We start from the raw sequence: 25,377 nt of genomic DNA on the forward strand, positions 1-25,377 counted from the left end.
CGTTGTATGTAATTGACCGACAATATCCATCGATTCTTCCCGCTTCCCCCCGCCCCAACCAGGGCGCCCCTTCTTCCCGCAGGCAGCCCCCTGCCCTGCCCGGGAGCGCTCTGCGCTGAAACAAACCAGCCCGGAGCTGGATGGCTTCTGGCGTAGCTGGGGCGGGGATCGTGTAGCCAAGAGGAGGGTGGCACCGAATCCAGCTGGGAAGGGTGGGGTGGGGGGGCTAATTGCAAAGTGCCCAGGACCATTGCACGACGCCCCGTCTCCTCCGGGGGCCGGGGGGGCTCTGCAGCCCCGGGGACCGGGCTCCAGCAATGCAGCAGGATGGTGTCCCCCCCCTCCGGGTCCCCAGCGCAGGCAGAGACAGCCGGCCGTGCGCCAAGCCGCGACCCCGCCCAGCCGGCTGCAAGCCGCCTCCCCGGGCTGTGACGCCGCCGAGGGGCGGGCGCGCCCGGCGCTGTATAAAGCCAGCGGCGCCCGGGGCCCGCTCACACCGGACTCGCGGGCTGCTCGAGGAGGCGGGCGCCCCGTGGCCAGCCGTTCCCCAGACCCCCGCCGCCCGCTCCCATGAGACCCGCCGCCATGATCAAGAAGCTGTGCCAGAGCGAGTCCGAGCTGAGCATCCCGCCCAAGAACTGCTACCGCATGGTGGTGCTGGGCTCCTCCAAGGTGGGCAAGACGGCCATCGTCTCCCGCTTCCTGACGGGCCGCTTCGAGGAGCAGTACACGCCCACCATCGAGGACTTCCACCGCAAATTCTACAGCATCCGCGGCGAGGTCTATCAGCTGGACATCCTGGACACGTCGGGCAACCACCCCTTCCCCGCCATGCGGCGCCTCTCCATCCTGACAGGTACGGGGGGCCGGGTCCCACCTCCCAGGGCTGGGGCGGGGGGAGGCTGCAGCGTCCCTCTGGGTAGGGAAGGGAGCTGGGGGGAGGGAAGTCCCAGCTGGGAATGCTCCTTGTGCCAGGGGACACTCCGCTCTCTGCGTGCAACGTCTCCGGCTCCCTCGGGAAGATTTTGTGAGTGCCAAGGCGCTCGTGGTGCCAGGCGGGATCGAACCTGGCGCCGCTGGAGCTTAGTGCAAGAGCCTCCACCCCATGAGCCAAAAGCCAGCGGCCCGTTAGCTACGGCTGTAGAGCAGACTCGTTAATCTCTCGCTCTCAAAGTGGTCTCGGTGTCACTAGTTGGGACACAACACCACGCCTAGAAGGTGTGTGGGTTACACTAGGAAAGTGAACCAAGCAAGGGCCGGGCGGGTGTGTTTACCCAACACCCATGCAGGGGGGCTGGAACAATTTGTCTAGTGGGGGTGCTGAAAGCCATTGAACCAAACTGTAAACCCTGTACAGGATGGAACCACTTCAAGCCAGGAAGTGCGGCAGCCCCCCTACTTCCAGTACCTATGCCCCCAACTGTCCGGGGTGGCTTGGATGGGGTGTGTGAGCCGCTCACACACAGCACACCTTGCAATGTAAATCTGAAAGCGCAGCAAAGCCTGGAGCTCGCTGGCTGCTTCTCTCCACAGCTGCACCCTCACAAGCGAGCTGAGCCCCTCCACAGAGGCTGGCATTTGCATGCAAGCTCGGCAAACTGCCTAGGGAAATAAAGTTTGCTAACTCCCTGCACCAGGCAAAGGTGGGAGCAAATAGGGAAATGCAGAGCACTGCTTCTGGTTCGTGCCAGGGCTAATTAGGGGCTGTCCATAAATTACCAAAGGCATATTTTGGTGGTTTTGTTTTTCAAGAAGACCCCCTCCCCACCCGTAACCCTGAAACAAACACACAATTCCACCCTGCGGTGCGGTAGTTTATGGTCAGCCCTTAGGGCAGCGCTGAGGTTGGGTGAGCTGATTAGGGACAGGGCGCTGCCTCCATCCAGGACCGGGTCCTAACGTGTCCCCTCTCTGTGCCCCCTTTCTCCTGCAGGAGATGTCTTCATCTTGGTGTTCAGCTTGGACAACCGGGACTCCTTTGAGGAGGTGCAGCGGCTGAAGCAGCAGATCCTGGAGACCAAGTCTTGCCTGAAGAACAAGACCAAGGAGAACATGGAGGTGCCCCTGGTCATCTGCGGCAACAAGGGGGACCGAGACTTCTACCGGGAGGTAGCGCCCCGGGAGATTGAGCAGCTGGTCGGGGCAGACCCTCAGAAATGTGCCTACTTCGAGATCTCCGCCAAGAAGAACAGCAGCCTGGACCAGATGTTCCAAGCACTCTTTGCCATGGCCAAGCTGCCCAGCGAGATGAGCCCGGACCTGCACCGCAAGATCTCGGTGCAGTACTGTGACATGCTGCACAAGAAGGCGCTCAAGGGCAAGAAGCTGCTGAAGGAAGGGGCCGAGGGCAGCAGCAGCAGGGAAGCCTATGGCATCGTGGCCCCCTTTGCCCGCCGGCCCAGCGTGCACAGTGACCTCATGTACATCCGGGAGAAGGCCATCGGCGGCGGGCAAGCCAAGGACAAGGAGCGCTGTGTGATCAGCTAGGAGCATCCTGCCGCCCCCCCCCTCCCCTTCCCAAAAAGGGAGGGAGATACAGGGCGGGGAAGCTTGTTTCATAATAAACTCTGGCTGCCCAGGGGTGGTATGTGCCCTGGCCAGGGTGGCATCTGCCCAGGGGGCAGGTTACCTCCCACCCTCTGCCCAAGGGGATGATTTGCATCTGCTGTCCTCTGCACCCACTTTTGGGGTGCAATGGGGGGCTGCTGATGATGCTGGGGACACCCTCCCCCCCCCAGTGATGGGAGACTGAGGACTTTGTGAGCACAGATGAGGAGCCTGGTAGTGGAAAGACATTGACTCTAAGGCACCTCCCCACCTTCGCCAGCATAGGCCAGTGCACTGCCTTACAGAAGAGACTTGGGGTGGGAAGGTATGGTTTGAACTTGAGAAACCAGCCAACATTGAGCTCTGGAAAGGGGCTTTGTGTGTGTACATTTCTCTGAGCCAGGAGAGCTGCAGGAGGACACTTCCCGCTGTTGCAATCATCTGGCAGGCCCCTCCACTGGCCTCTCTTACAGAAGCAGAGATGGGTGTGTGTCAAAACCTGACTTTTGTTTACATTTGTCTTGCCTGATTTGAAGGGAAAAAAAAGCTTTTTTTTTTTGTTTTTGTTTTTTTTAAATAGGCACTTTATGTAGGGTAGTGTGTGTCCTGGACATGAACAAAATCGTATGCAAGTGTTTTCTACGCTCCATGTTTTAAGTTTACTATTTTTTTCTACAAAAATAAAACCCTTTTTTAAATTAATCTGTTCCAGGTTTGTCTTTGATTCATGGTGTTTCTCAGCATTTTCAAAGCCTCCCCCTATGTGGTATGGAACATCTATACTGAAGCTGAGCAACTGTGTTTACTTATGATAGCCCCCTCCAATCAAAACCTTCCCTCTACTTACTTCCCTTCATCCCCAGTGCAAAGGTTCCCGTTACTGAAAGTGCTTGACAAGATTTATTTCAACACAACAAAGTAATTCGGGGGAGAGGTCACATGAACTGTGCTGCCAAAACAGAGCATTGATTGGGCTAAAACTTTTTCTAATTACAAAAAGAAAAGGAGTACTTGTGGCACCTTAGAGACTAACCAATTTATTTGAGCATAAATTGCTCAAATAAATAAATAAAAGCATAAATTGGTTAGTCTCTAAGGTGCCACAAGTACTCCTTTTCTTTTTGCGAATACAGACTAACACGGCTGTTACTCTGAAACCTGTCATTTTTCTAATTACGGTACCTTGCATTGAACCATAGGGTGACATCTAGAGGGCAGATGGAAAAGTGAAATATTTCTGCTCTTAGCCTATAAGTGCCTGTGATCATAAATACTAGTAGGACATCTGTCATAGGAAATGTGGGTAAAATGAGATGTGACACAACTTCATAATCAATTAAAATCGCTCCTAGGACCAGGCACTACGGTAATAGAACTAATAATCTCCTGGCCTGTTTTTTCGCACTTGAAACACACATGCAATTCTATCATAAAAGGCTTTTTACGAATACTAACTTGCACTCAAATCAGAGAGACCTTTTTCCCTTTGCAACACACCTAAAGGAAACACTCCACTTAAAAAGCCCCATACTTGCCTTTGAAAGAACTACTGTTCCAAGTAGCCAAGACTGCCAGAACTGAAAGAAAATGGGGAAGGAATAAATTCTCATTTTTTTTCTAGTTTGCTTACTTGGTGATTTTGAAAACACGTTAGGACTGGTTTCTCAGGGCTGCTGGATACCACCAGCTCCCACTGATCTCAATTGCTCAGATCCTCTGGAAAAATTAGGCCTTTTGTGTTTAGCCAGTCTCCTTGTTTCACTAGTCAGTTCCCCCTGTTATTTCCCTTGCCCCCTACCCCAGCAATCGGGGCCAGAAATATATCTTTAATTTAAAGATAAGGAAAATGTGCTTCTGAAACAGCTTTTAGTACATTTAAAAAAACCCAAACCAACCTGACTGGATTTTAAGTTGAAGGGGTGACTTTCACCTGCAATTGCACATTTCTCTGGGCTTACACTTGATTCTTCCATCTCTAGTACATGCACAGTTCATGGAATGTATATTGAAAACTAAATGGATTATTTCTCCATCTGAAATAGATGCCAAATTTACTGATCTTAGACAATGGCTGGCAGAAATGCACTGCCCACGTTCATTTTCTATTGCGTATTTTAGGGTTCGGTTTCACTGAAACAAGAAAGGTTTATCCCAGGCCACCTTTGCGTCTTCCCAAAGAAACGAGAGCGTAGCGCTATTTTAAATGGGGTGCAGAGTGGCATATAATAAGCAAGCTGCCGGTAATTTGGACTGTCCCAGCATGGGGTCCCTGCCCTTAGCAGAAACACTTTCCTTCTGGCTGGCAAAGGGAAAGCAATTTCAAAACAGAATTTGTTGCTGCTCTTGACAGGAATGAGCTTTCTCTCTCTTCCAGGGACTCTACCGGCTTCTCTGTGTCCTTGTGTTATATGCAAATAACGTGCATTCTAGTGACTGGCACAGTATTTCATCATAATTTATAAGAGCACTTCACAAGAAAGGCTGGGACCCAGCCAACCCTGGGCACACATCCTTGAAACTGTACACATAATACTTTTATTAGCCAGTGAGGTACAGTGAGATCTCCTGTGATAACCGTGTTTACCTCCATTTCCCATGGAAGGGGCAGGCAGGCAGCAGGAAATTCCGAGGTAGGACTCAGCAAGCTGTCCCTTGCTCTATTTGACCATGATCCAACATTCAGCAATTTTCATTGGTTGTAACCGGAGGTGCCCTCAGTTACTGCCCTGGAAACCCACTTTCTCATCTCTGTGCGCCCCTGCACTGCAGACAGGGTGTTTACATCAGGGGTGAATCAGACCCATCCAACTCTGCTATTTCACGGGGGTACAAATAAGGTGCAGAATTGGCTCGCACCACCTCGCTGCATTGATGGACTAGCCGATGGCCCAACCCACCACCGCCCATCTCCTCAATCTGAGCACTTGCTGCTCTCTTCCCCGTCAAGTCATCTTCTCCTCCTGCCTCTAGTTGGGGGGTGAAATATTGGGGGGTGAATTTGCTTCTTGTGAAAGCGAAGCCAACAAAGGCCTGGCTAGCACTGCTGCTAATACCGGCAGGCACTGCACAAACTTCCCCCTGCCCAGCCAATATATCCCAGTCCTGGTCAAGTCCCAGCCTCCCCTTGAGCAGAGACCAGGTGTTGTGCTGTAGTGTGTGGTGGCCGCAGTGTCCGTGGGGCGAGGGAAATGAACCCACCACTGTTTTTACACTGGTGACCAAGGCCCGGATCCTGCAAACCTCACTCCCGTGGCAGGGCGGTGCTCTTAAAGAGGAGTTGCACCCAGGTCTCAAGAAATGAAAGGCTAGAGGCCTTAATCCAGAGTCGCCAGCCTATCTATGGGCCAAATTCTTCCCTGCTGCAACTCCACTGACTTGAATGGCCCAGTTGCTGCTAGCTGGCTATAGGCCAATCTCCCTTCCCATCTCCAAGGGGCTGTTTACTAGATACTTGCCTGGGCCCCTGTGTCCTGCGCTGGAGCTGCACAAAGCACTTCATCTCCACCCGCAGCACGGGGGCAGGGGTTAACACAGCACAGGACAAGTGTCCCAAATGCAGGAAGAGGCCGATGTAGGCAGGCAGTGGATTCTCCCCTTGATTAAAGTATTCTGGGGCATGCAGCTGGCCTCTGAGAGATTCTGCGGTCAGCCCCGCTGGTGGAAAGTGTAATAACCACTACAGTCAACAGGGTTACTCAGACTGACCCCAGGGCAACCGGGAGTGACACTGCCTCTGTGAGTTGGGAATTGAGGTACCTAAATCCCTATGACATTCACTCAAAGCTGAGCACTGACTACTCCTTTAAAAATTCCCAGCCTACATCTACCAGGCTATTTGGCCCCAGCCCTGCTTTTAGAAAAGCAATGGAAGGATAAAGCACCCAGAGCAGCTCTGTGGTCTCCTGTGCTTTCAGAATGATAGCCCTGTGCCGTCCACGCATGCTCGGTACAGATGCAAGAAGTGCCACTCAGGGTTTTCAAATCTTTACTCGGATCATCTCAGATACAAGCATCACTTATGCAAAAAAAAAAAAAAAAATCAAGGTGATAAATACAAAAGCAGTTGTAACCAATCCTTTCTCTCCAGACACACACTCTGCAACCAGCGCAGGGGGGACCGCATCCGCTGCCTCCGGGGGGCAGGGCAGGAAGCTCCATTCTGCCGATTTCCACAAAAGGGAAGAAAATGCCCCCTCTTTCTGGCTGCAGGCAGTAATGTTGCCACCAGATCATTTACTCCTCATAGCAAGGTGGGGAGCGTAATCCCTCCTGCGTGCTTGCATTAAAAAAAAAAAGAAGAGACGCACTCCAGAACAGAGAGATATATAAATACACGCAGTCCCACAGCAGATCAAAGCAAACGAACCGCTGCAATCATCATACGTCAGGTACACAATGTTCTCCCGGGTTAATGTCGCATGGCTGCAATCCACACAGCAGCAACCTTTTAGGAAGAAGACAGAAAAGAAGGGGAGGGGATGTCTTGCTTTCCCCTGGGGCCCGGCTCGTCCTGTCCCTTCCCTCCTACTCCTTGGGGATTTCAAACATGCAAAGGCTCTTGTATTTCTGCAGCAGTTCGTTCTTGGTCCTGACTTGCTCCCTCAGGCTGCGCAGCTGCTCTTGCTGCTGCTCGGGGCTCACGCCGACGCCGGGCATGGCGCTGATCATCTTTCTCATCTCCTGGAATTTGGTCTTGAGTTCGTTCAGCACCTGGTGGACATCCTGGCTGTCCTTGTCCATGCTGCAGGGAGGCAGAGAGCAGATACGACAGCTCACACCTTGCATCAGACGGACTCAGGGGGCTACGTCCCTCCCGACACAGACTCCTCCGCAGCCACCCACCAGAAGCCAGAAGGGATGAGAAGAGGGGCGTGGCCACGGGCGGTTAACTACGTATGCCCAACTCTGACGTGACTGCTGATATTCTGGGCAGCCCCAGTCAAGTGACATTAGCCCTACAGCCACATGACGGCTCTGGATCACTGTGTTTTGTTGAACGCACGCACCCACAGGATAGTCACAAGGGTCAGGAGACGGCTTGAGGCTCTAACGTTGACCACGAATCAGGCTCACTTTCCCCTCTGTTAAGCGCCCATCCCTCTCCGCCCATCCCCCTCCCTATAAAGAAGTCCCATATCACCACCACTTTCCTCTGGCTAGAAAGGCTGCATGGGATCCCTTCTGGAACCTCTCAATGGCATTCGTTGACCAGCCAGGGTGTGTCAACTGTAATTAGCAGGAGAGGGGCTGAGGAGAGAAGGAGGGACCGAGAGAGCTGACAGGAGCCGGACTCGGGGCAGGGAAGCTGCGGGAGCACGTCCCCAAACGCAGCTCTGCTAATGCCCCTCACTCCAGACCCGCAGCCCCCACATGCCTCCGCCTCGACCTGCAACACACCTTGCTGCCTTCAGCCTGCCATCCCCACCCACTCCACAGCTCTGCCAACGCTACTCTGCACCCGCTCCTGCTATTCCAGTCCATGGCTCCCTATGTCCAGCTTTGCCTGCAGCATCCTGTTAGTCCAGCCCTGCGTAGCACAGAATCAAACCTGGTTTGAGGCAGCACTGTCCAGCGGATAAGGACTCAGGAGACGTGGGCTCTATTCTATAACCTGCTAGGGGACCTTGGGCGAGTCACCCCCTTCTATGCCTCAGTTTCTCCTCCCACGTTTTGCCCATCTCCACTACTTAGACTGTGCCCTGTTCAGAGCAGGGACTGGCTCTTACTACATGTACATACAGTGCCTAGCACTTTGGGGATCCGATTTTGGTTTGGGGCCTGTAATACAAATAATTAATAAACAGCAGCATCACTGGTAGCTGATAGGAATCAGATGCATTCTGCCATTCAAGCTACAAACAGGTTCCTTGAACTAAACCATAAGGAACGCCAGAGAAAATAACGCTCCACAACTCAGAAGGACTCTCTCTCTCTCTGAGGGGACATTAACACCCCCAGAAAGGAGAGAGGGTGCCCTGTTTTAAAACCAGCTGCTTCCTCAGCATGCTCCATTTTTAAAAATAGCTTAGCATCTGCGATGCCATTGCTAACACTTAGAAAAGTCTCACCTGGCTCTGAGGATTTGCTTCCCGGCTTTGGAAACCCATTGCTAATGGGTAGAGTGGGATTGTAAAGGCCTTTGAAAACCACAAGCCTGCTCAATAGCCAGCTCTAAAAACAAGACGGGCTTGGCATTGCAGGGGCAGAGAGGGATTCAGTTATAACTTTGGGGAATAATGACACAGCCCAAAGGGAAATGTTTAAGCAGATGGCGCCCATTGGTTTGAATATTCATTCTTTCCAAGCTTACTCAGGTAGGACATTTTACTGCCAAAATATTCATCACTCCCTTCCTACGTAAAACTGCAGCTGGATGCTGGAATGGGCTGTCAGTGAGCAAGCATCTAAATCACAATCAATCATGAACACCCAGGTAGAATTGAATGACTGCGGGTAGGGCCCTTCGGAGAGAATCAAGTTCATCCGATCATTGACTGGCTTCCTCGCTCTCACGCTGGTGTAACTCTAACTTCAGTGGGATCACTCCTGATTTACACCACTACGCGAGTTTAGAAATAAGGCCCTACACTTCTGCGAGGGCCTGCTCCACGAGTGGAAAGACTTCCACTAACTCAATGACATTTGGATCAAGCCCCAAGAGTGGTGGAGCTTTTTAGACCGAGGGCAAAGAGCTGGCAGAAATTCCAGGGACTGAAACAATAGGCAAGGGTGTGTGTCCTTGAATGTCTGTTAGTTTACAACACACATCCCCAGTGACACTGCGGATGAGAGACACGCTATCTTATGTTCAAGTCCTGACTTTGTGATAAGCGATCATTTGAAAGGAAGATTCATTTGCAACCTGCCAGGGTTATGAACGAACACACCCTAGCACAGGAAAGCTCGGCTCCCCGGCTGTCAGCTGGATGAAGCATCACTCTCTAATGCTAGCAGTTAGAGAGAGGCTGGGCAATGGGACACCTGGGGCCTTTCATCTCTTGCTCGCAAGGTCATTGGCTGATGGCTGTTTGGTGACCTCTGTGAAATGAGTTGGGCGAGTCTCAGCCCAGGTGCCAGCAGACAAACCTTCTAATTGAAAAAAAAAACCCACCACCACCGCTGGCACTAAGTAACTCCAATGCTGGTAGTCTCCAGGGGTGGGGGCAAAGGTGACACCTTGTTTCCTTTTCCCACCGCCTTCTCTGTGCCATGATGCCCCATGCATAGAAACATGCACAGCCTCCCCATCCCGCCTTCCACAGCCACCAGCGAGATCCTTCCTGAAACTCCTCTCTCCCATGACACCCACCAGCCTCTGAGTTCAAAATGATCACTTCAGCTATTCCCCCTCCTGTGTTCCCCAGCGTGTCCTGCTTTCCCTGGGCCTGCCTGTCAGGCTGCAAAGTCTCTGGACATGTCTACACTGCAATTAGATACCTGCGGCTGGCCCGTGCCGGCTGACTCGGGCTAAGGGGCTGTTTAATTGCAGTGTAGACATTCATGCTGGGGCCTGCGCTCTGGGACCTTCCCCTCTTTACCAGCCCCTCCAAGTGCTCCCTGCAGAACAGGGTTAAGGCACAAGGGTGGGGCAGCGTGGCAGGAGCTGGCACCAGCGCCCTCTGTGCTGACCCTGTTTTGTGCGTACATGGCAGTCTTCAGCACCCAGGGCTGTTAAGCCAGCCCTGACTTCACACAAACAAAACATGTGAAAGGGGGGTTATCAGAATGTCAGGGCTAGAACTCCTCAGGTGGCCTCAGATCTACTCCGGACCAATATACTTGTCCACACACTGATCCTGAATCAGAAAGACAAAATTCCAATCGCTACCATGAGATGATCCACCACCCTCTTTTTGAGGGGCTAGAGCAGGAAAACGTTCCTGAACTGGCCTGCGCTGACCAGGCCCTTTGCCAGTAGGACTGTGTGTTTGTCTGACACAGTTAGATGCAACTTAAACACTAAACTGGGAGGAGTGGTAGATATGCTGGAGGGTAGGGATAGGATACAGAGGGACCTAGACAAATTGGAGGATTGGGCCAAAAGAAATCTGATGAGGTTCAACAAGGACAAGTGCAGAGTCCTGCACTTAGGACGGAAGAATCCCATGCACCGCTACAGACTAGGGACCTAATGGCTCGGCAGCAGTTCTGCAGAAAAGAACCTAGGGGTGACAGTGGACGAGAAGCTGGATATGAGTCAACAGCGTGCCCTTGTTGCCAAGACGGCCAATGGCATTTTGGGATGTATAAGTAGGGGCATTGCCAGCAGAACGAGGGACGTGATCGTTCCCCTCTATTCGACATTGGTGAGGCCTCACTGGAGTACTGTGTCCAGTTTTGGGCCCCACACTACGAGAAGGATGTGGAAAAATTGGAGAGAGTCCAGCGGAGAGCAACAAAAATGATTAGGGGACTGGAACACATGACTTATGAGGAGAGGCTGAGGGAACTGGGATTGTTTAGTCTGCGGAAGAGAAGAATGAGGGGGGATTTGATAGCTGCTTTCATCTACCTGAAAGGGGGTTCCAAAGAGGATGGATCTAGACTATTCTCAGTGGTAGCGGATGACAGGACAAGGAGTAATGGTCTCAAGTTGCAGTGGGGGAGATTTAGGTTGGATATTAGGAAAAACTTTTTCACTAGGAGGGTGGTGAAACACTGGAATGCGTTACCTAGGGAGGTGGTGGAATCTCCTCCCTTAAGAAGTTTTTCAGGTCAGGCTTGACAAAGCCCTGGCTGGGATGATTTAATTGGGGATCGGTCCTGCTTTGAGCAGGGGGTTGGACTAGATGACCTCCTGAGGTCCCTTCCAACCCTGATATTCTATGATTCTCTGAAATCCAAAAACGGACAATGATTTTTAGATACTAGGTTTACACTGCAGGCACAGTTCGGCTACTGAATCCGACTGACCTATGCTCACGAGGGAAACAATGCCTGGTTTAAAAAAGCATTTCTTGAACGCCAGAGATCAGCCAACTTGAGACAAACTTTCTCAGAAACTCTGGGCCAGATTGCCAGCAGGCGTAAACTCCATGGCACCTGCCCTGATTTACCCCAGCGGAGGCTCTGGCCCACAGGGTCAATGCCAGAAAGGCACAACTAGATCAAGATGCATCGAACTGTAACGAAAATAACTTAAAACTAATCAAGCCTGGAGTTAAGCAGCCTCATGAAATCAAAGCAGCAGGGAGAACTGAAGGCGTTGCAGAAGGAATTCCATCACCCTCAATGCAGGGCCGTTCCTTACGTTTTACCACCCATGCCAGGGGACTCCCATCACCTTCCTGGATCCAAGTGACTTATGGTACCCACCCGATGCGTGGCCCCAGAATGCCATGCTGCTTGGATCCAGGTAGCCGGCCGCATGCTAGAAACACTCATCTCTGCCAGGGATGCCCCTCCCTGCTGAAGAGAAGGGCAGTCCAAGCCTTCGCTCTGAATGGCTCCACAAGCAGAGCTTTGGCCATCCTCTGCAGTGCGGCTGGTGGCCTGGGGCAAGCAGGGCACCTGGGATGGAGGGGATCCCTGGAACCCTAGTGATCTCGGCCCTCTGGAAAGCAAGGTGGATCGTCCACTAGTTCTCTACTTGTGAGATGGGGGGATATGGAGAGGTACCCCACGATCTCTGGGACAGCAGGGGGGAATCCCTAGTGAGCTCTCTGCTCCTTGTGGGGTGAAAAGATTCCCCAGATCTCTGAAGGACAAGGGGAACCCCAGCGACATCTCTGGAGCAGTCCCATGGGATATCCCCAGTGATCTCTGTGCAGAACGGGGCGCTGGAGGGACCCCCGCGATCTCTCCCCGGAGTGGGGCGCTGGGGGGGGAACCCCAAGGCAGCGGCGCCGGGGGTGGAGCGGGGGGGGGGGGGAAGCAAGGGCACGTTACCATTTGATGATATCATGGACCAGGGGCAGGAAGGAGAAATCCTCCTGGCCCTGCTGCTGGGGCGGCGGCGGCTGGGGCGGCGGCTGGAGCTGGGGCTTCTGCTCTCCCTGCTGCTCCGGGGGCTGCGGGGCTTGGAGCGGGGCCGGCGGCTGCGGCTGCTGCTGCTCCTCCGCCGGCCGCACCCCCACACCGGCCCCGCCAGTAGCCATAGTCCCCGGGCTCCCCTCCGGCTGCAGCCCGTCGCGGCTAATGCGCGTCCCCCAGGCCCGGCCCCCTTGCAGCCAGAGATAGGCCGACTGCAGCCGCGGCTCCTCTCTAACACGTCAGCTGCGCTGGGGGTGTGGACGGGGCTGGCTCGCCCTGCCTGCCTGGCGCGCCGGGGCTCTCTGCAGCCTGCCGCCCCGGGAGGCTGCGCGCCAGTCGGGCAGCCGGCGGCTCCAGCCCGGGCGTGCAGGAGCGTGGTTGCGGTGTCTTGCCCCGCTGCATGCATGCGTGAGGCCCGGGGAGTTGGGGGCGGCTGGGGTACGGAGCTGCCGCCTGCCCGGCCCCTTAGCGGAGCTCGCTGCCCAGTGCCCGAAACGTGGGGCCCCCTTGGAGCGTTACACAGCCCTGCGCAGTTCTCTAGGTCAGGGGTTCTCAAACGTTTGGCCTGGTGACCCCTTTCACACAGCAAGCCTCCGAGTGCGAGCCCCCTTATAAAGTACAAACACTTTAAAATATATTTAACGCCATGATAAATGCTGGAAGCAAAGCGAGGAGTGGGGTGGAGGCTGACAGCGCGGGACCCCAGTTTGAGAGCCCCTGCTCTGTGGGCAGACATCCTCTAACTCAGGTTGGGTTAATTTGAAGTCGTTTTCAAAGGCCTTCCCTTGAGGGAGGGTTTTTTGCCCTTCCCAGGGATCAGTTTTAAAGGTCACTCATTGGCGACCCTATTTTTATGGGTAAAAATTAAAGGGCCCAGTTTGGCAACAGCGTTAACCAGCCCCTCTAACTGGGGTAGTATCAGCCTTGGGGTCAAGTGCGTAGTTCCTGATTTGTGTGTTAGAGGTTTGGGTTCGACGCTGCGGAAGACCGCTCTGTGTGTGTGTGTGTGTGTCTGTGTGTCCGCATATCACACCCGCAAACAGTGAACAGAGAGCTGTTTATAAACAGTTCAGTTAGGAACCCGCAAGGAAAAATCAAATACGCCGACACAGAATGTGGAATAGCAGGGGAGGCTCTGGTACTGCAGAAGAGGATCTGGAGGTTATAGTGGATTATGTAATGAATATGAGTCAACAACATGATGGTGTTGTGAACAAGGCAAATATCATGCGGGGGTGTATTAACAGGAGTGTGGTGCGTAAGACATGGGGGGTCATCATTCTGCTCTGCTTGGCTCGGGTGAGGCATCAGCTGGAGTACTGTGTCCAGTTTTGGGTACCACATAAAGTTGTGGGCAAATTGGAGGGAGTCCAGAGGCGAGCAGCAGAAATAATAAAAGGTTTAGAAAATGCGATTTATGATAAAAGGTAGGGGTTTTTTTTAAGAAAAGGGCATGTTTAGTCTAGAGAACAGAATGCTGAGGGGGAACCTGGTAACAGGTTCTAATATGTTCAGGGCTGTTATAAAGAGGTTGATGATTGATTGTTCTCCATGTCCAGTGAAGGTGGGACAAGAAATAATTAGCTTAATCTGCAGCAAGGGAGATTTAGTTTATTTATTAGGGAAAACTTTCTGACTACAAAGGGGGTTAAGCAGTGGAACAGGTACCTACGGAAGTGGAATCCTGGAAGTTAGACGAAGAGGGAAATGCAACCTAGATGGAGCTACTGTAAGGTGGGTGCATAACTGGTTGGAAAATTGTTCCCAGAGAGTAGTTATCAGTGGTTCACAGTCATGCTGGAAGGGCATAAGGAGTGGGGTCCTGCAGGGATTGGTTCTGTTCAATATCTTCATCAATGATTTAGATAATGGCATAGAGAGTACACTTATAAAGTTTGCGGACTATACCAAGCTGGGAGGGGTTGCAAGTGCTTTGGAGGGTGGCATTAAAATTCAAAATGATCTGGACAAACTGGAGAAATGGTCTGAAGTAAATAGGATGAAATTCAATAAGGACAAATGCAAAGTACTCCACTTAGGAAGGAACAATCAGTTGCACACATACAAAATGGGAAATGACTGCCTAGGAAGGAGTACTGCAGAAAGGGATCTGGGGGTCATAGTGGATCACAAGCTAAATATGAGTCAACAGTGTAACGCTGTTGCAAAAAAAGCTAACATCATTCTGGGATGTATTAGCAGGAGTATTGTCAGCAAGACACGAGAAGTAATTCTTCTGCTCTACTCCACGCTGATTAGGCCTCAGCTGGAGTATTGTGTCCAGTTCTGGGCACCACATTTGAGGAAAGATATGGACAAATTGGAGAAAGTCCAGAGAAGACCAACAAAAATGATAAAGGTCTAGAAAACATGACCTATGCACTGCCCACCCCACATTGGGTCAGTTGGGTGGCTCAACATGGGACCTCTGCCCCCATAGTCATCAGTCTGGAACTTTTCCCAAACATTGGATTCATCAACAAAAAAGGATCTATGGTGTGCTACAACAGTGCATAACAAAGCTTTCAGACAAAGACAAGAGTATGTAATAGTGTGGACAAAAGGCGCTTCTTAGTATGACTAGGGGAGGATAATTTCACCTTTGATTTGGTAATACAATTGACCTGCAATCCAGTATGTCTTATTTTTCCTCTATATAGTTTTGATTGTCATTTTTAATATAATTCAGTTGGCCGGCGCTCAATTCCTGGAATTTTCAAATGTCTCAAAACTGCCTGATCCCTTATGTCTTAAAACCATCTCATAAATTCATTTCTTGTTCAAATGGTTACTTAACCTATTTTCCTGGAGACCAGCTGAATAAATGAACCTTATCTATATTACTAATATAACATCCCTTTCTGTCATCCCATTATAAACTGCTTCCCCGCCTCCAAATTCAATCTAGTTTCAAAGGTTGCTTTCTGTCTCTTTGGATTTATTATCAATCATTTCATGCAACATCATCCAGTTCTTTTTGCAGGTCCCCTCTATTAGATTTTATTTGTTAATAGCCTCATATTTCAACTTGATCTTTGTGTTGCCATCATGGTTTTACTCTGGCTATCATTATCAGTACCATTATGATTTTTACACTATGGCCAATACCATTTGCAGCTTTATCTCATCCCACTGCAACAGACTCACACCTTTGACCTTCTGGAAATCTCACTGGGTGTTCTATTTAAAGCTTGCAAGTCTCAAAAATTCTTCAGAGGTTGTGTTCATTTAAGTACCACAAAGTCTTCAAATGTTCACCAGATTCTGGAGCTGATTCTGGTGCCATTGAATTCTATGGCAAAACTCCTACTGGCTTTGACAAGCACAGAATTCAGCTTCTTTAGACTCTAACCATCAGCTTGCAATGCCACAGGAACTGGAATTTGCACGAGATTTGTGCTATCCCCAGCTCCTGATGGGTCCAGAATTACCCTGAGAAGTAATATTTTGACTTCCAGATCCAAGAAACACAACTGTGAAAAAGCAGGGATAATAGGGGAATAAACCCTTTTTGTTTGGTTCCTGAAAGGTTTACCTTAAAATTCAGTGGAAGATGGGGCCCTGTCTTTAGGAGTAGAGCTGCTTGAAAAACATTTGATGGGACAGTATTCCATCAGAACATGCAGCTGAGTTGAAATGGAAACATTTTGCAGAGCATGAATCTTTCAACACAAATGTACCTAGAAGAAAGTTGAAATGAGTCTGTCACAGCGTAGCTGACCTTGGAGGGGGTCAGCCCCCAGCCTACCTATGACAGGCTCCAGTAAGGAGAACAAGCCAGCCCAGATCCACTTGTGAGTTGTTAAATTGCCCAGATGGCTGGGTGGCAATTAGTAAGTGAAGGAACACCTGGGCCTTTTAAAGGGTTATGAGGTCTCAGGCAGGGCACCTAGAGCATACAGAGGAAGCCTCAGGAGTGGGATTTCTCAGGGGAGCTGTGTAGAGAGCTTGACAGAAAAGGGGACCTGGGAACTGCGATCCTAGGTGAAGCCGGTTCCAAAAGGTTAACGAGTGGCAAAGCCCCGAGGGAGACTGAGTCCCACTGAAAGGACCTTCCCCACAGCAGCAAGAGGTCCAGGGTGTTGGGGAACCAGTCCAGAGAAGAGATTCAGTGGTTTGAACTCTGCAGGGCTCTGAGGTTAGAGAAGGAACCCTTCCCCAGGTGAGGGCAGGAGGTCTGACTCCAGAGTCAGGAGTCAGGCCAAGGATCCAGCGAAGTCAGGGGTTGGGTGTAGGAGAAGGGATCTGGAGCGAGGCAGCAAAGCAGGAACCAGGAGCGGAGGAGGAGCCAGGGCAAGGAGGATAGGAACAAAGTGGCCAGTAAGTTTCAAAGGAAAATAGCAAGTGGTCTAAAAAAGCTGCCCAACATGTCCCAGAACAGCGGGGGGGGGGCTGTGCGATATGCATCCCTGTGTCCTCACACTGGGTGGGGTTTGCATCCCTGTGTCATCACACTGAGCCTAGGGTGGGGCGCAGTCCAAGAAAAATAAAAGCCCACAGAAAAAGCAGCCCCAGAGATAAAGCGAAAAGCCCCGCAGGCCACAACCAAGTAAAAAATGCCACCCAACCTTTAAAAGATAAGCCCAAAAGTCACTTGGAACAGGGGGGAGCACAAGGCTCAGGACTCAGGTGACAAAGTAGAGCCCTGAATGGGACTATTTTTTAATGCCACGCCTGCTGTTATAGCACCGGGTCCTGCGGGATCCCAGTCCTGCTGCAGGGCTCTATGCTGGTACCATGCAGGAATCTGTCCATAGTGGCACCAGCCAGCCAGGGGTCCACACTCTCAGACTGGCGCAGGGCACGTTCCCTTGTCACTGAGTATGATAGTCAACGGGGAGAGTTTGATGTTTCCCAGCTCATGCTCGCTTGTTTTGCACGTCTGTGTTTTTTTCCATCCCACTGAGAGAAGGGAGGGGGAAAGTCTGGATTTGCAGGGGGTTTCCCAGGGAGAAGAGGGAGCAGATACAGCCACCAAACCAGGGGACTGTCAGGAGAAATGGGCATGTAGGTCATGTCAGCAAAGGGAAGTGAATATCCATCATCAGAGTCCCCTTGTGAAGGATCGCACAGCTGTACACACATGGCACTTCCCCTTTCACAATGACAAACGAGCCTTGTAACCTGTACAAACCTGACAGCTCAACCCTTCAAAGGGTGGCATTTTGCCAGAGGGTCAGATAGATGAATGCCTGTGCAAATGTCGGTACAGTGTAGTCCTTTTCTCCAGAGTGTTTGGCATCTGGACAATGTAGGCAGCTTGGGGGCTATTTTTTGGGTAGGGCTCTTGTTCCGCAGGTTGGTGCAGTTAAGGCTGTGATGTTTTGTTTGCTTGCATATGTATAACCAGTAGGCAGCAGCTGTACACTTAGGAATGATATTTAGAGAAATTTAGGCAGGGGAGATAGACATGTTCAGCTTCTTCAAAGAACCTGCACCACAGCTGACAAATGACATTCTCCAAGATCTAACTGCTTATTCATTCAGATAAACAGACCTTACAACACTATGTATAATAATGCTGTCTGGTGACTTCCAATATAGTTACATACACTCTGTGATATTCCCTGGGTTCTTTAATAACCAGAGTATGAGAAAAACAACACAACAAATTTAAAGGCCAGCAGGAATTAGAACGGCATGAGCAAGCCAGCTATACTCTTCCAAAACACTATGGGCCACTCTCAGGACTGTCTCCAAATTCACATATTGAAAGTATGAACATGCTAAGGGAGCATTTATAAACTCTAATCCTTTAACACATATCCCTTCAGGCTGCCCATGCTGGGGAGCTGGCGTATGACCACCATACAGACAATTCCTGCATGCCGGTGAGTATGGAGGTGGTAGGCGTGTCAGCTGAGATGCCCATCCTCTGGCAAGGTGGATGAATGCTGTGTTCAGAGATGTTTGCAAAGGATCACGCCAGTTTTTTGCTGCTCTGGTGGGAGCTGACCAGCTATCCATCCTCCCCAGGGAATGCTTTGAGGGAGTGGGGAAGGGATTGCTGGTCCATAGAACGAAGGGGTGGGGTGCTCCAAGATCCCCTATTCAGACATAGAACAACTCTGTCCAATACTTGGCAGAGCAAGTAACGAGCACATGCTCCAGCAGGCATGAGAGTGGGGAGCTGCTGAGCATTCCTTATCTCCTTAGGGTAGCTGGGAGTAGCAAGGGAGGGTAGGGATGAGAGGCAGCTACTGCAGTGAGGACAAGTGAGGGTAGATAGAGGGCACTGGGAGCCAGTACATCTACTATTTTAGGTGGCCCAGGCCTGCAAATCTGGTACTGGTACTGGATGTAAAGTGCCAGCAGAATATATACAGGTGGAGGGTGTGAAGACCCCACCTTGTCCAGTTCCTGGCAGGTGTAGGTGTCCCTTAAGTTGCAAAAACAAACCATCAGCACTCAACATGCCAAATTCCTTCTTGGTGAGACTACACTGAGGTCTGTGGGGCTCCACCAGCGATGGACTTGGCCCATTGTCCGATGCTCACTGCCAGGTATTTACATCTGCCGCTTGTCCTTCCACTCAGCAGACCGGCTTCTTAGTCTCTGCAACAGTCTCCACTGCAGCGCTCCCTGGGCTAAGGTGCCCCACGCTGGTTGCCTTCCCCGCTATGCATGTTTAGCCCCTCTTGAGCATGCTCATTGCCTTGGTTAGGCGTGATCCCGCTGGCTGGAAGGGGGTGACGCTCACAGCTCAGGGGTGAATGGCAGTGCTGGTGACCCAGACCTTTCGCAGCAGCACTGTATCTGGGACAACAGCTGGGAGGCTGGGGCGGGAGTGGAAAGCTTGGCCTGGCTCTGGGGGCACCCTGTGAGCCCCCCCCCAAGCTGGTCACATGATCTTGCAGGCAGGGGTACTGACCATACGGGCTGACAGTGAAGGCCAGCCCACCCATGCTGCCAGTCACTAAATACTGCAGAGGGGATTCGGCCGAGGGCACAGCAGTGTCTAGAGGTCTCAGGCTGGTTGCTGATGCCAGCCTGTAGCTGCACAGACACAGCCAGACCACGTGGCTTCCATCCCTCCCCGTGATGAAATTACTGGGCTGTGCCCGGTGTGTGTTGGAATGTTTGTGACCTGCTGCTCAATGCAAACGGAGGCAGATGGCGGCTGCCAGCAGCTTGGGATCATGGCTCTGGAGACGTGTGTAATAAGAGAGGGAGTTGTGATATAGCCATCTGAGCACTGATCCAGGACCCAGGAACTACTGGCTCTGTCTCCTGTTGCCTTGGTCAAGTCACTTATCTTTTCCACCTCCGTTTCTCCACCTGGAGGAGAGGGTCAGGAATACCTGCCTAGCTCCTGGGCGTGAGGCAGTCATGAGGATCAGTTAGTGTTTGGGAAGCACTTGGAAGGGGAAAAGTGCGACCGGAAGTGTCACTGTTACAGTCATTTCTGATTGTCAACCCCGGGGACCAACACAGGGCGTCCTGGCGATACCACCCATGGACCCTCTTCTGTGATCTGCTAAGCCTCTGGGAGGATCCCTTAGGCAACAGTATCTGTGATCACACTGCCCTGGTATCTTGGAGCAAGTCACTGTCCCTCTCTGTGCCTCAGTTTACTCATTGGTAAAATGGGGTTTATGAAATTTACCATCCGGGCGGGCGTGTTGCAAGGCGTAATTAATTCACGCTTGTGAACTTTGGGAGTCTCAGAAGAAACCTGCTATAGCAGTGCAAAGTAGTGCTACTGTGGGGGCAAATTCACCCCGATGCAACTCCCATTGGCTTACTCCAGGAATGGATTTGACCCGTTATTCTTATTTGGCAAAATCAGTCTTTAATTGAGAACTAATTGATTCAAGCATTTGTAAAACGGGCCACAGTCAAACAGCAGCCATTAGGTGATTGTAATAGAGAACCCTGTATAATCCCTAATACGCAGACAAGGGCCTTCCTTCCTTGTGTGAGGAATGCATACAGTACATGTGGCAGATTCTGTATTATTGTCCCCAACATGTACCTCTGAGAACTGTTCTGATTGCACTTTATGCATATGGAGAGTGTATCGTAATGTGCTGACCGATGTGCGTGTGTGTGCGTGTGCTGCCCACTACTGGATGGGCACATAACAGTGCACCTGTGTTTCATAGGCAACGACACACCTAGCATATATTTCTTTTCAGCTGAGTTGGTGGTAGCCTGGGCTTCTGGATCTGCAAGTGCTGACACATTGCACAGTGCCATCTTGGAGTGGCTTGATGCCTGTGGGTTTGTTCGAATGTTTTCATGATCCACCCATTGGGTTTGGCCTCTCTGCGCTCTGTCAGTCAGGCAGGTGCCAGCCCACGCTTCACTGGCATTTGCACAAGTCTGCTCCTGCTCTGACTTTCCTCCCGTAAGATCCATTGCTGCAAAGGCGTGTGGTGGGCCTAGCCCAGGTGTACTCCTAGAATCGAGTCGAACAGCTCTCTGGGCCTCGCCTGGTGGTCACCTTTTATTCTCACTAGTGGCTGCAGAGTGAGGAGGAATGCTGGAGGCAGTCCCTTCTCTCGCTGAAAGGTAATGGCAGGGCAGGGAGTCCCCAGGCTGGTCAGAACTGGAACTGAGCAAAATCAACACTGGCCTGGACACTATCCTCCTTCTAGTTATTTATGGCCCTTTTGTTTTGCAAACCAAACGGCCTTGCACAAAAGCCTCTGGCTGGCTATGCCCCCGGGCGTGTCTCCCAACACGGAGCGTGGCAGACAAGGTTTCCTGTGGACAGTGAGGGTGGAGCTTTGCTGCCTGGCTCATCCACCGTGTCCCAGCAGAAGCGATATCAGGGTCAAGCCAGGATTTGCAGTGACTTAGATGAGCTTTGCTTATCTTGTCTCTGCTAGAATCTCCATCCTCTCTCCAGAGCCAACCCTGGTGTTCCTCCCAGGGATCAGCGTGGGCTCATTGCAGTTATGATGACACAACCTTGCTGGGTAGTTTTTAAGCGTTGGGGAAGTTCTCCCAAATGGGAGGAGACAGCAGATGCAGCAAATGAATGGGCCAGTGTTGGCTTCACCTTGACGCCTAGCAGAGTGTTTCCAGTCCTGGTGGGGCATGTACAGATGGAGTATTGCTGGCTACTGCTATTTGTGTAAATGAGTCTGGCATGCCTGATTGAATGGGTTCAGCCAGTCAGGACGCAATGAGGCTCAGTTAATGCCTATGCTCTGGAATGGAGATTGCTCTCCTAGGCTGCATGTGCCCAAGTGTGGGGCTTTCAAACCAATGCTGGTTTGACACAGAAGCTGGAAGGTGGAACCAGAGACGTGTGGGGCATGCCTCCCTGTGCAAGATTGGGGCCCGAATCAGTTGCAAAACAAGATTTCAGAGTAACAGCCGTGTTAGTCTGTATTCGCAAAAAGAAAAGGAGTACTTGTGGCACCTTAGAGACTAATCAATTTATCTGAGCATAAGCTTTCGTGAGCTACAGCTCACTTCATCGGATGCATACTGTGGAAAGTACAGAAGATCTTTTTATACACACAAACCATGAAAAAATGGGTGTTTACCACTACAAAAGGTTTTCTCTCCCCGCACCCCACTCAAGCTATTACCAACAGGAGAGTGGGTTTGTGCGGGGGTGGGGAGAAAACCTGGATTTGTGCTGGAAATGGCCCAACTTGATTATCATACACATTGTAAGGAGAGTGATCACTTTAGATAAGCTATTACCAGCAGGAGAGTGGGGTGGGGGGAGAGAAAACCTTTTGTAGTGAAATGGAAATGAAGTTGGATTTATGATACCATAAAATGACTTCTTACCCAGTGTGAATTCCCTCTGCTTTCACACCGTGTTTTTTTCAGGCAACGGCACTGTACAGAGACATGTTTGTCTAGATCTACGCGGCAGGGACTTGATAATGGGGCTCTGTTATTTTCCAGGGTGCTGTTGAAATCCCACATGCTTCTTGCTATTGTCCTTATTTTGCTGATCTGGGTCAGGCTGAGTGGGAGTGTTGGTTTTCTCTCAAGTCCCACAGGCAAAGTAATCTCAAAAATCCATTTTCACAGAGCGAACCCTGGGCATTCCATTTCTCAGTGAGCAGGGCAGGAGACGGGTTTTGTTTAGACTTTTCGTGGCCATTGTTGAAATGGGGGCAGGTGATATTTCATCCGGAGCTAGGCACACAGCCTTTCATTGCGAATATTGTGCTTCAATAATTGGCCTAATTACTGCAAATAGACTAATATTATGTACTCTTTATAGGATGAATCAGGCCTCTTTGGAGAATATGTTTTATGTGCCAGGGCAGGGGGTTTCTAGGACAGCGAGGCGTCTGGTAGCCGACATAGGCAGAGCCACCTCTCCGCACTCTGTTTTATGCAAGGACGTCTCTCATTTTTCATCCACTTTTCTCTCCATTCCACACAAGCCTGGTGCCCTTGTGGTTCTGCCAGTCTGCAGATTATTTACATCAGAGACGCTGAATGGTCGAACTGGAGTTAGGCTGGAGATGGAGCCTAGAAGTTCCCCACTTCCTGTGAGAGAGAGAAAGGGATAGATAATAAGACAGAAAATATCATATTGCATCTATATAAATTGCATCTATATAAATCTTGAATACTGTGGGCAGATGTGGTCGCCCCATCTCAAAAAAGATATATTGGAATTGGAAAAGGATCAGAAAAAGGGCAACAAAAATGATTAGGGGTATGGAACGGCTGCCGTAAGAGGAGAGATTAATAAGACTGGGACTTTTCAGCTTGGAAAAGAGACAACTAAGGCAGGACATGATAGAGGTCTATAAAATCATGACTGGTGTGGAGAAAGTAAATAAGGAAGTGTTATTTACTCCTTCTCATAATATAAGAACTAGGGGCCACCAAATGAAATGAATAGGCAGCAGGTTTAAGACAAACAAAAGGAAGTATTTTTTCACACTGCACACAGTCAACCTGTGGAACTCCTTGTCAGAGGATGTTGTGAAGGCCAAAACTATAACAGCGTTCAAAAAAGAGCTAGATAAGTTCATGGCAGATAGGTCCATCAATGGCTATTAGCCAGGATGGGGAGGGGTGGTGTCCCTAGACTCTGTTTGCCAGAAGCTGGGAATGGGTGACGGGGGATGGATCATTTGATGACTATCTGTTCTGTTCATTCCCCATGGGGCACCTGGCATTGGCCACTGTCAGAAGACAGGATACTGGGCTAGATGGACCTTTGGTCTGACCCAAGTATGGCCGTTCTTATGTTCTTATTTAACCTCTTGTTAAACTCAGATGCTAACTCACCACTGGGCCCTTTGTGACTCCAAACCAGCTCTAATGAACACATGGGGATGGATTCTCTGCTCTGCCAAGGCCACATCTGCTCCCGTCACCCCCACCCCCACCAGTCATGGTGTGAGGGGGACATAAGGGGCATTCCAGGGCAGGGAATGGAGGGGATATGGTGGAGTAGAAGCAGAACCTCGGCAACTCCAACCTGTGCTGGGGTTGAGGCACAATCAGCTCCTTACAGCCCTCCTCTCCCCTCTGTCCAAACCCACGGTGTTTTGAATGGGCTAGCTAGTGGGGTAGCTCTCTTTACAGTGCTGCGTAAGGGACTGCTTCTTGGGATGAGCTACCCAGAATCCGTAACAGGACATTAGGTGCGTCTGCCTTGGGAGCTGTCTTCAGTTGTGTTGCTCAGGTGATCAGAGCCATGTTGGGCTCCCAGAAATGGAGGCACCCAAAACCAGCAGCTGCTTTCGAAAGGCGGAGCCTTCGCCTCTCTGGGCCAGTGTCCCCATCCATCCAACGGGTTTGATAACAGTAGCGTCCAACCTCTGAGCAGTGCTTTGAGATCCTCGGATGAGAACGCTCCGGGCACCATCAGTGCAGAACTCACACGCGGGAGCCAGATGGCACACATCTGCCTGTCCGATTTGCAGGCTAACTGGGCTCTGCAGATGTTCCTTTCTCCAGCGGGCTTCGCCAGGATCCCCAACTGGCAGCCCTGCCCCCTCTTTGCCTCTGACATTCCTTGGGTTACATTTATTAATGTTGCGACGGGTCCCTGCCCTCGGTAAGCGGCTTTCACGTGGCTCTGAACTGAAACCTGACTTTGTGCCGGCTATAATCTCTCTCCACAATGGGGTGTCCATCCACCAATTACAGTTGCTTGCCTTGGAACAGGATTTACTTTTAATTAAGCCTGGATGAGTGCAAGCAGTGCAGAGAGGAAAGGGCAGCTTTGTTAAGGGAACGCTCTTCTGTTTCAGTGGAAATCTGAGTCTCCTAGTGATCCTTGCCCAACACCCAGGGTCTAGCCTATAGCCCCAGCTGGGTCAGCTAGCCTGGGTTGAAAGCACCACTAAACTCAGATAAGTGGGTTTTGTGTGTGGACAGAAGTGGGGCTGGAGCCACACCCAGGAAAGAGCCGGGTTAACACCACAGTGGAGGCATATGCTGTGTGGAATGGGGTACTTCCAGGCTCTCAGGAAGTGACGAAATCAGCTGCTAAAATGAATGATGCAGGGAATGGGTGGGTTCCCATCTTAGGATCCCCAGCCACACTTTGGACTGGCTAAGCTGTGCCCTCCACTCACACAACCCACGCTTCTCCCAAAGTTGTGGTGCTTCTGTGACAATTTTTGCATCTGTCCAGTTTATGAGTTGCGTCCTTCCCCCCGCCACGCACACACAGATACACACTATCCCATGATCTCCACAGACAGTTCAAAGGTGTCTTTGTTCTACCATTCAGTGTAAACGTTCTACATTTCCCTTAGTGTGTGTCACTGGAGCAGAGGTGTTTTGGGATGGCAAAGAATTTGCCTGTAGGAGGCAGGGTCCAGCCCCAATCAATACCTGCCCTCGCTGCTTCTGCAATTTGTGCACTTTTCGAGCTGCATTCGTGACCCCTTGAATTTTTTATTCTTTGCA

General features: G+C 51.1%; 2 protein-coding genes across 3 annotated transcripts; one reads left to right on the forward strand and one right to left on the reverse strand.

Annotated features, from left to right (window-relative positions):
- The first annotated feature begins 474 nt into the window (after positions 1 to 474).
- Positions 475 to 3,249, forward strand: RASD1 (ras related dexamethasone induced 1). Of its 2 annotated transcripts, none has more exons than XM_043524021.1 (2): positions 475 to 856; positions 2,008 to 2,263. In XM_043524021.1, the coding sequence occupies exons 1-2, from the start codon at positions 571 to 573 to the stop codon at positions 2,127 to 2,129; spliced, it is 408 nt and encodes a 135-aa protein (XP_043379956.1). In that variant the 5' UTR covers positions 475 to 570; the 3' UTR covers positions 2,130 to 2,263. The 2 variants fall into 2 exon arrangements, with proteins under 2 accessions (XP_043379956.1, XP_007062805.1); XM_007062743.4 differs by having other exon boundaries at positions 476 to 856; positions 1,934 to 3,249.
- A 3,266-nt stretch (positions 3,250 to 6,515) lies between these two features.
- MED9 (mediator complex subunit 9) lies at positions 6,516 to 12,775 on the reverse strand. The gene is made up of 2 exons (XM_037911375.2): positions 12,436 to 12,775; positions 6,516 to 7,288 (listed from the first exon to the last, which is right to left on the reverse strand). Exons 1-2 carry the CDS (start codon positions 12,642 to 12,644, stop codon positions 7,072 to 7,074), a joined length of 426 nt encoding a protein of 141 aa, XP_037767303.1. The 5' UTR covers positions 12,645 to 12,775; the 3' UTR covers positions 6,516 to 7,071.
- Between the last annotated feature and the right edge of the window lie 12,602 nt (positions 12,776 to 25,377).

The sequence above is a fragment of the Chelonia mydas genome, chromosome 10 (genome assembly GCF_015237465.2).
Source record: "Chelonia mydas isolate rCheMyd1 chromosome 10, rCheMyd1.pri.v2, whole genome shotgun sequence".
Lineage (NCBI taxonomy): Eukaryota > Metazoa > Chordata > Testudines > Cheloniidae > Chelonia > Chelonia mydas.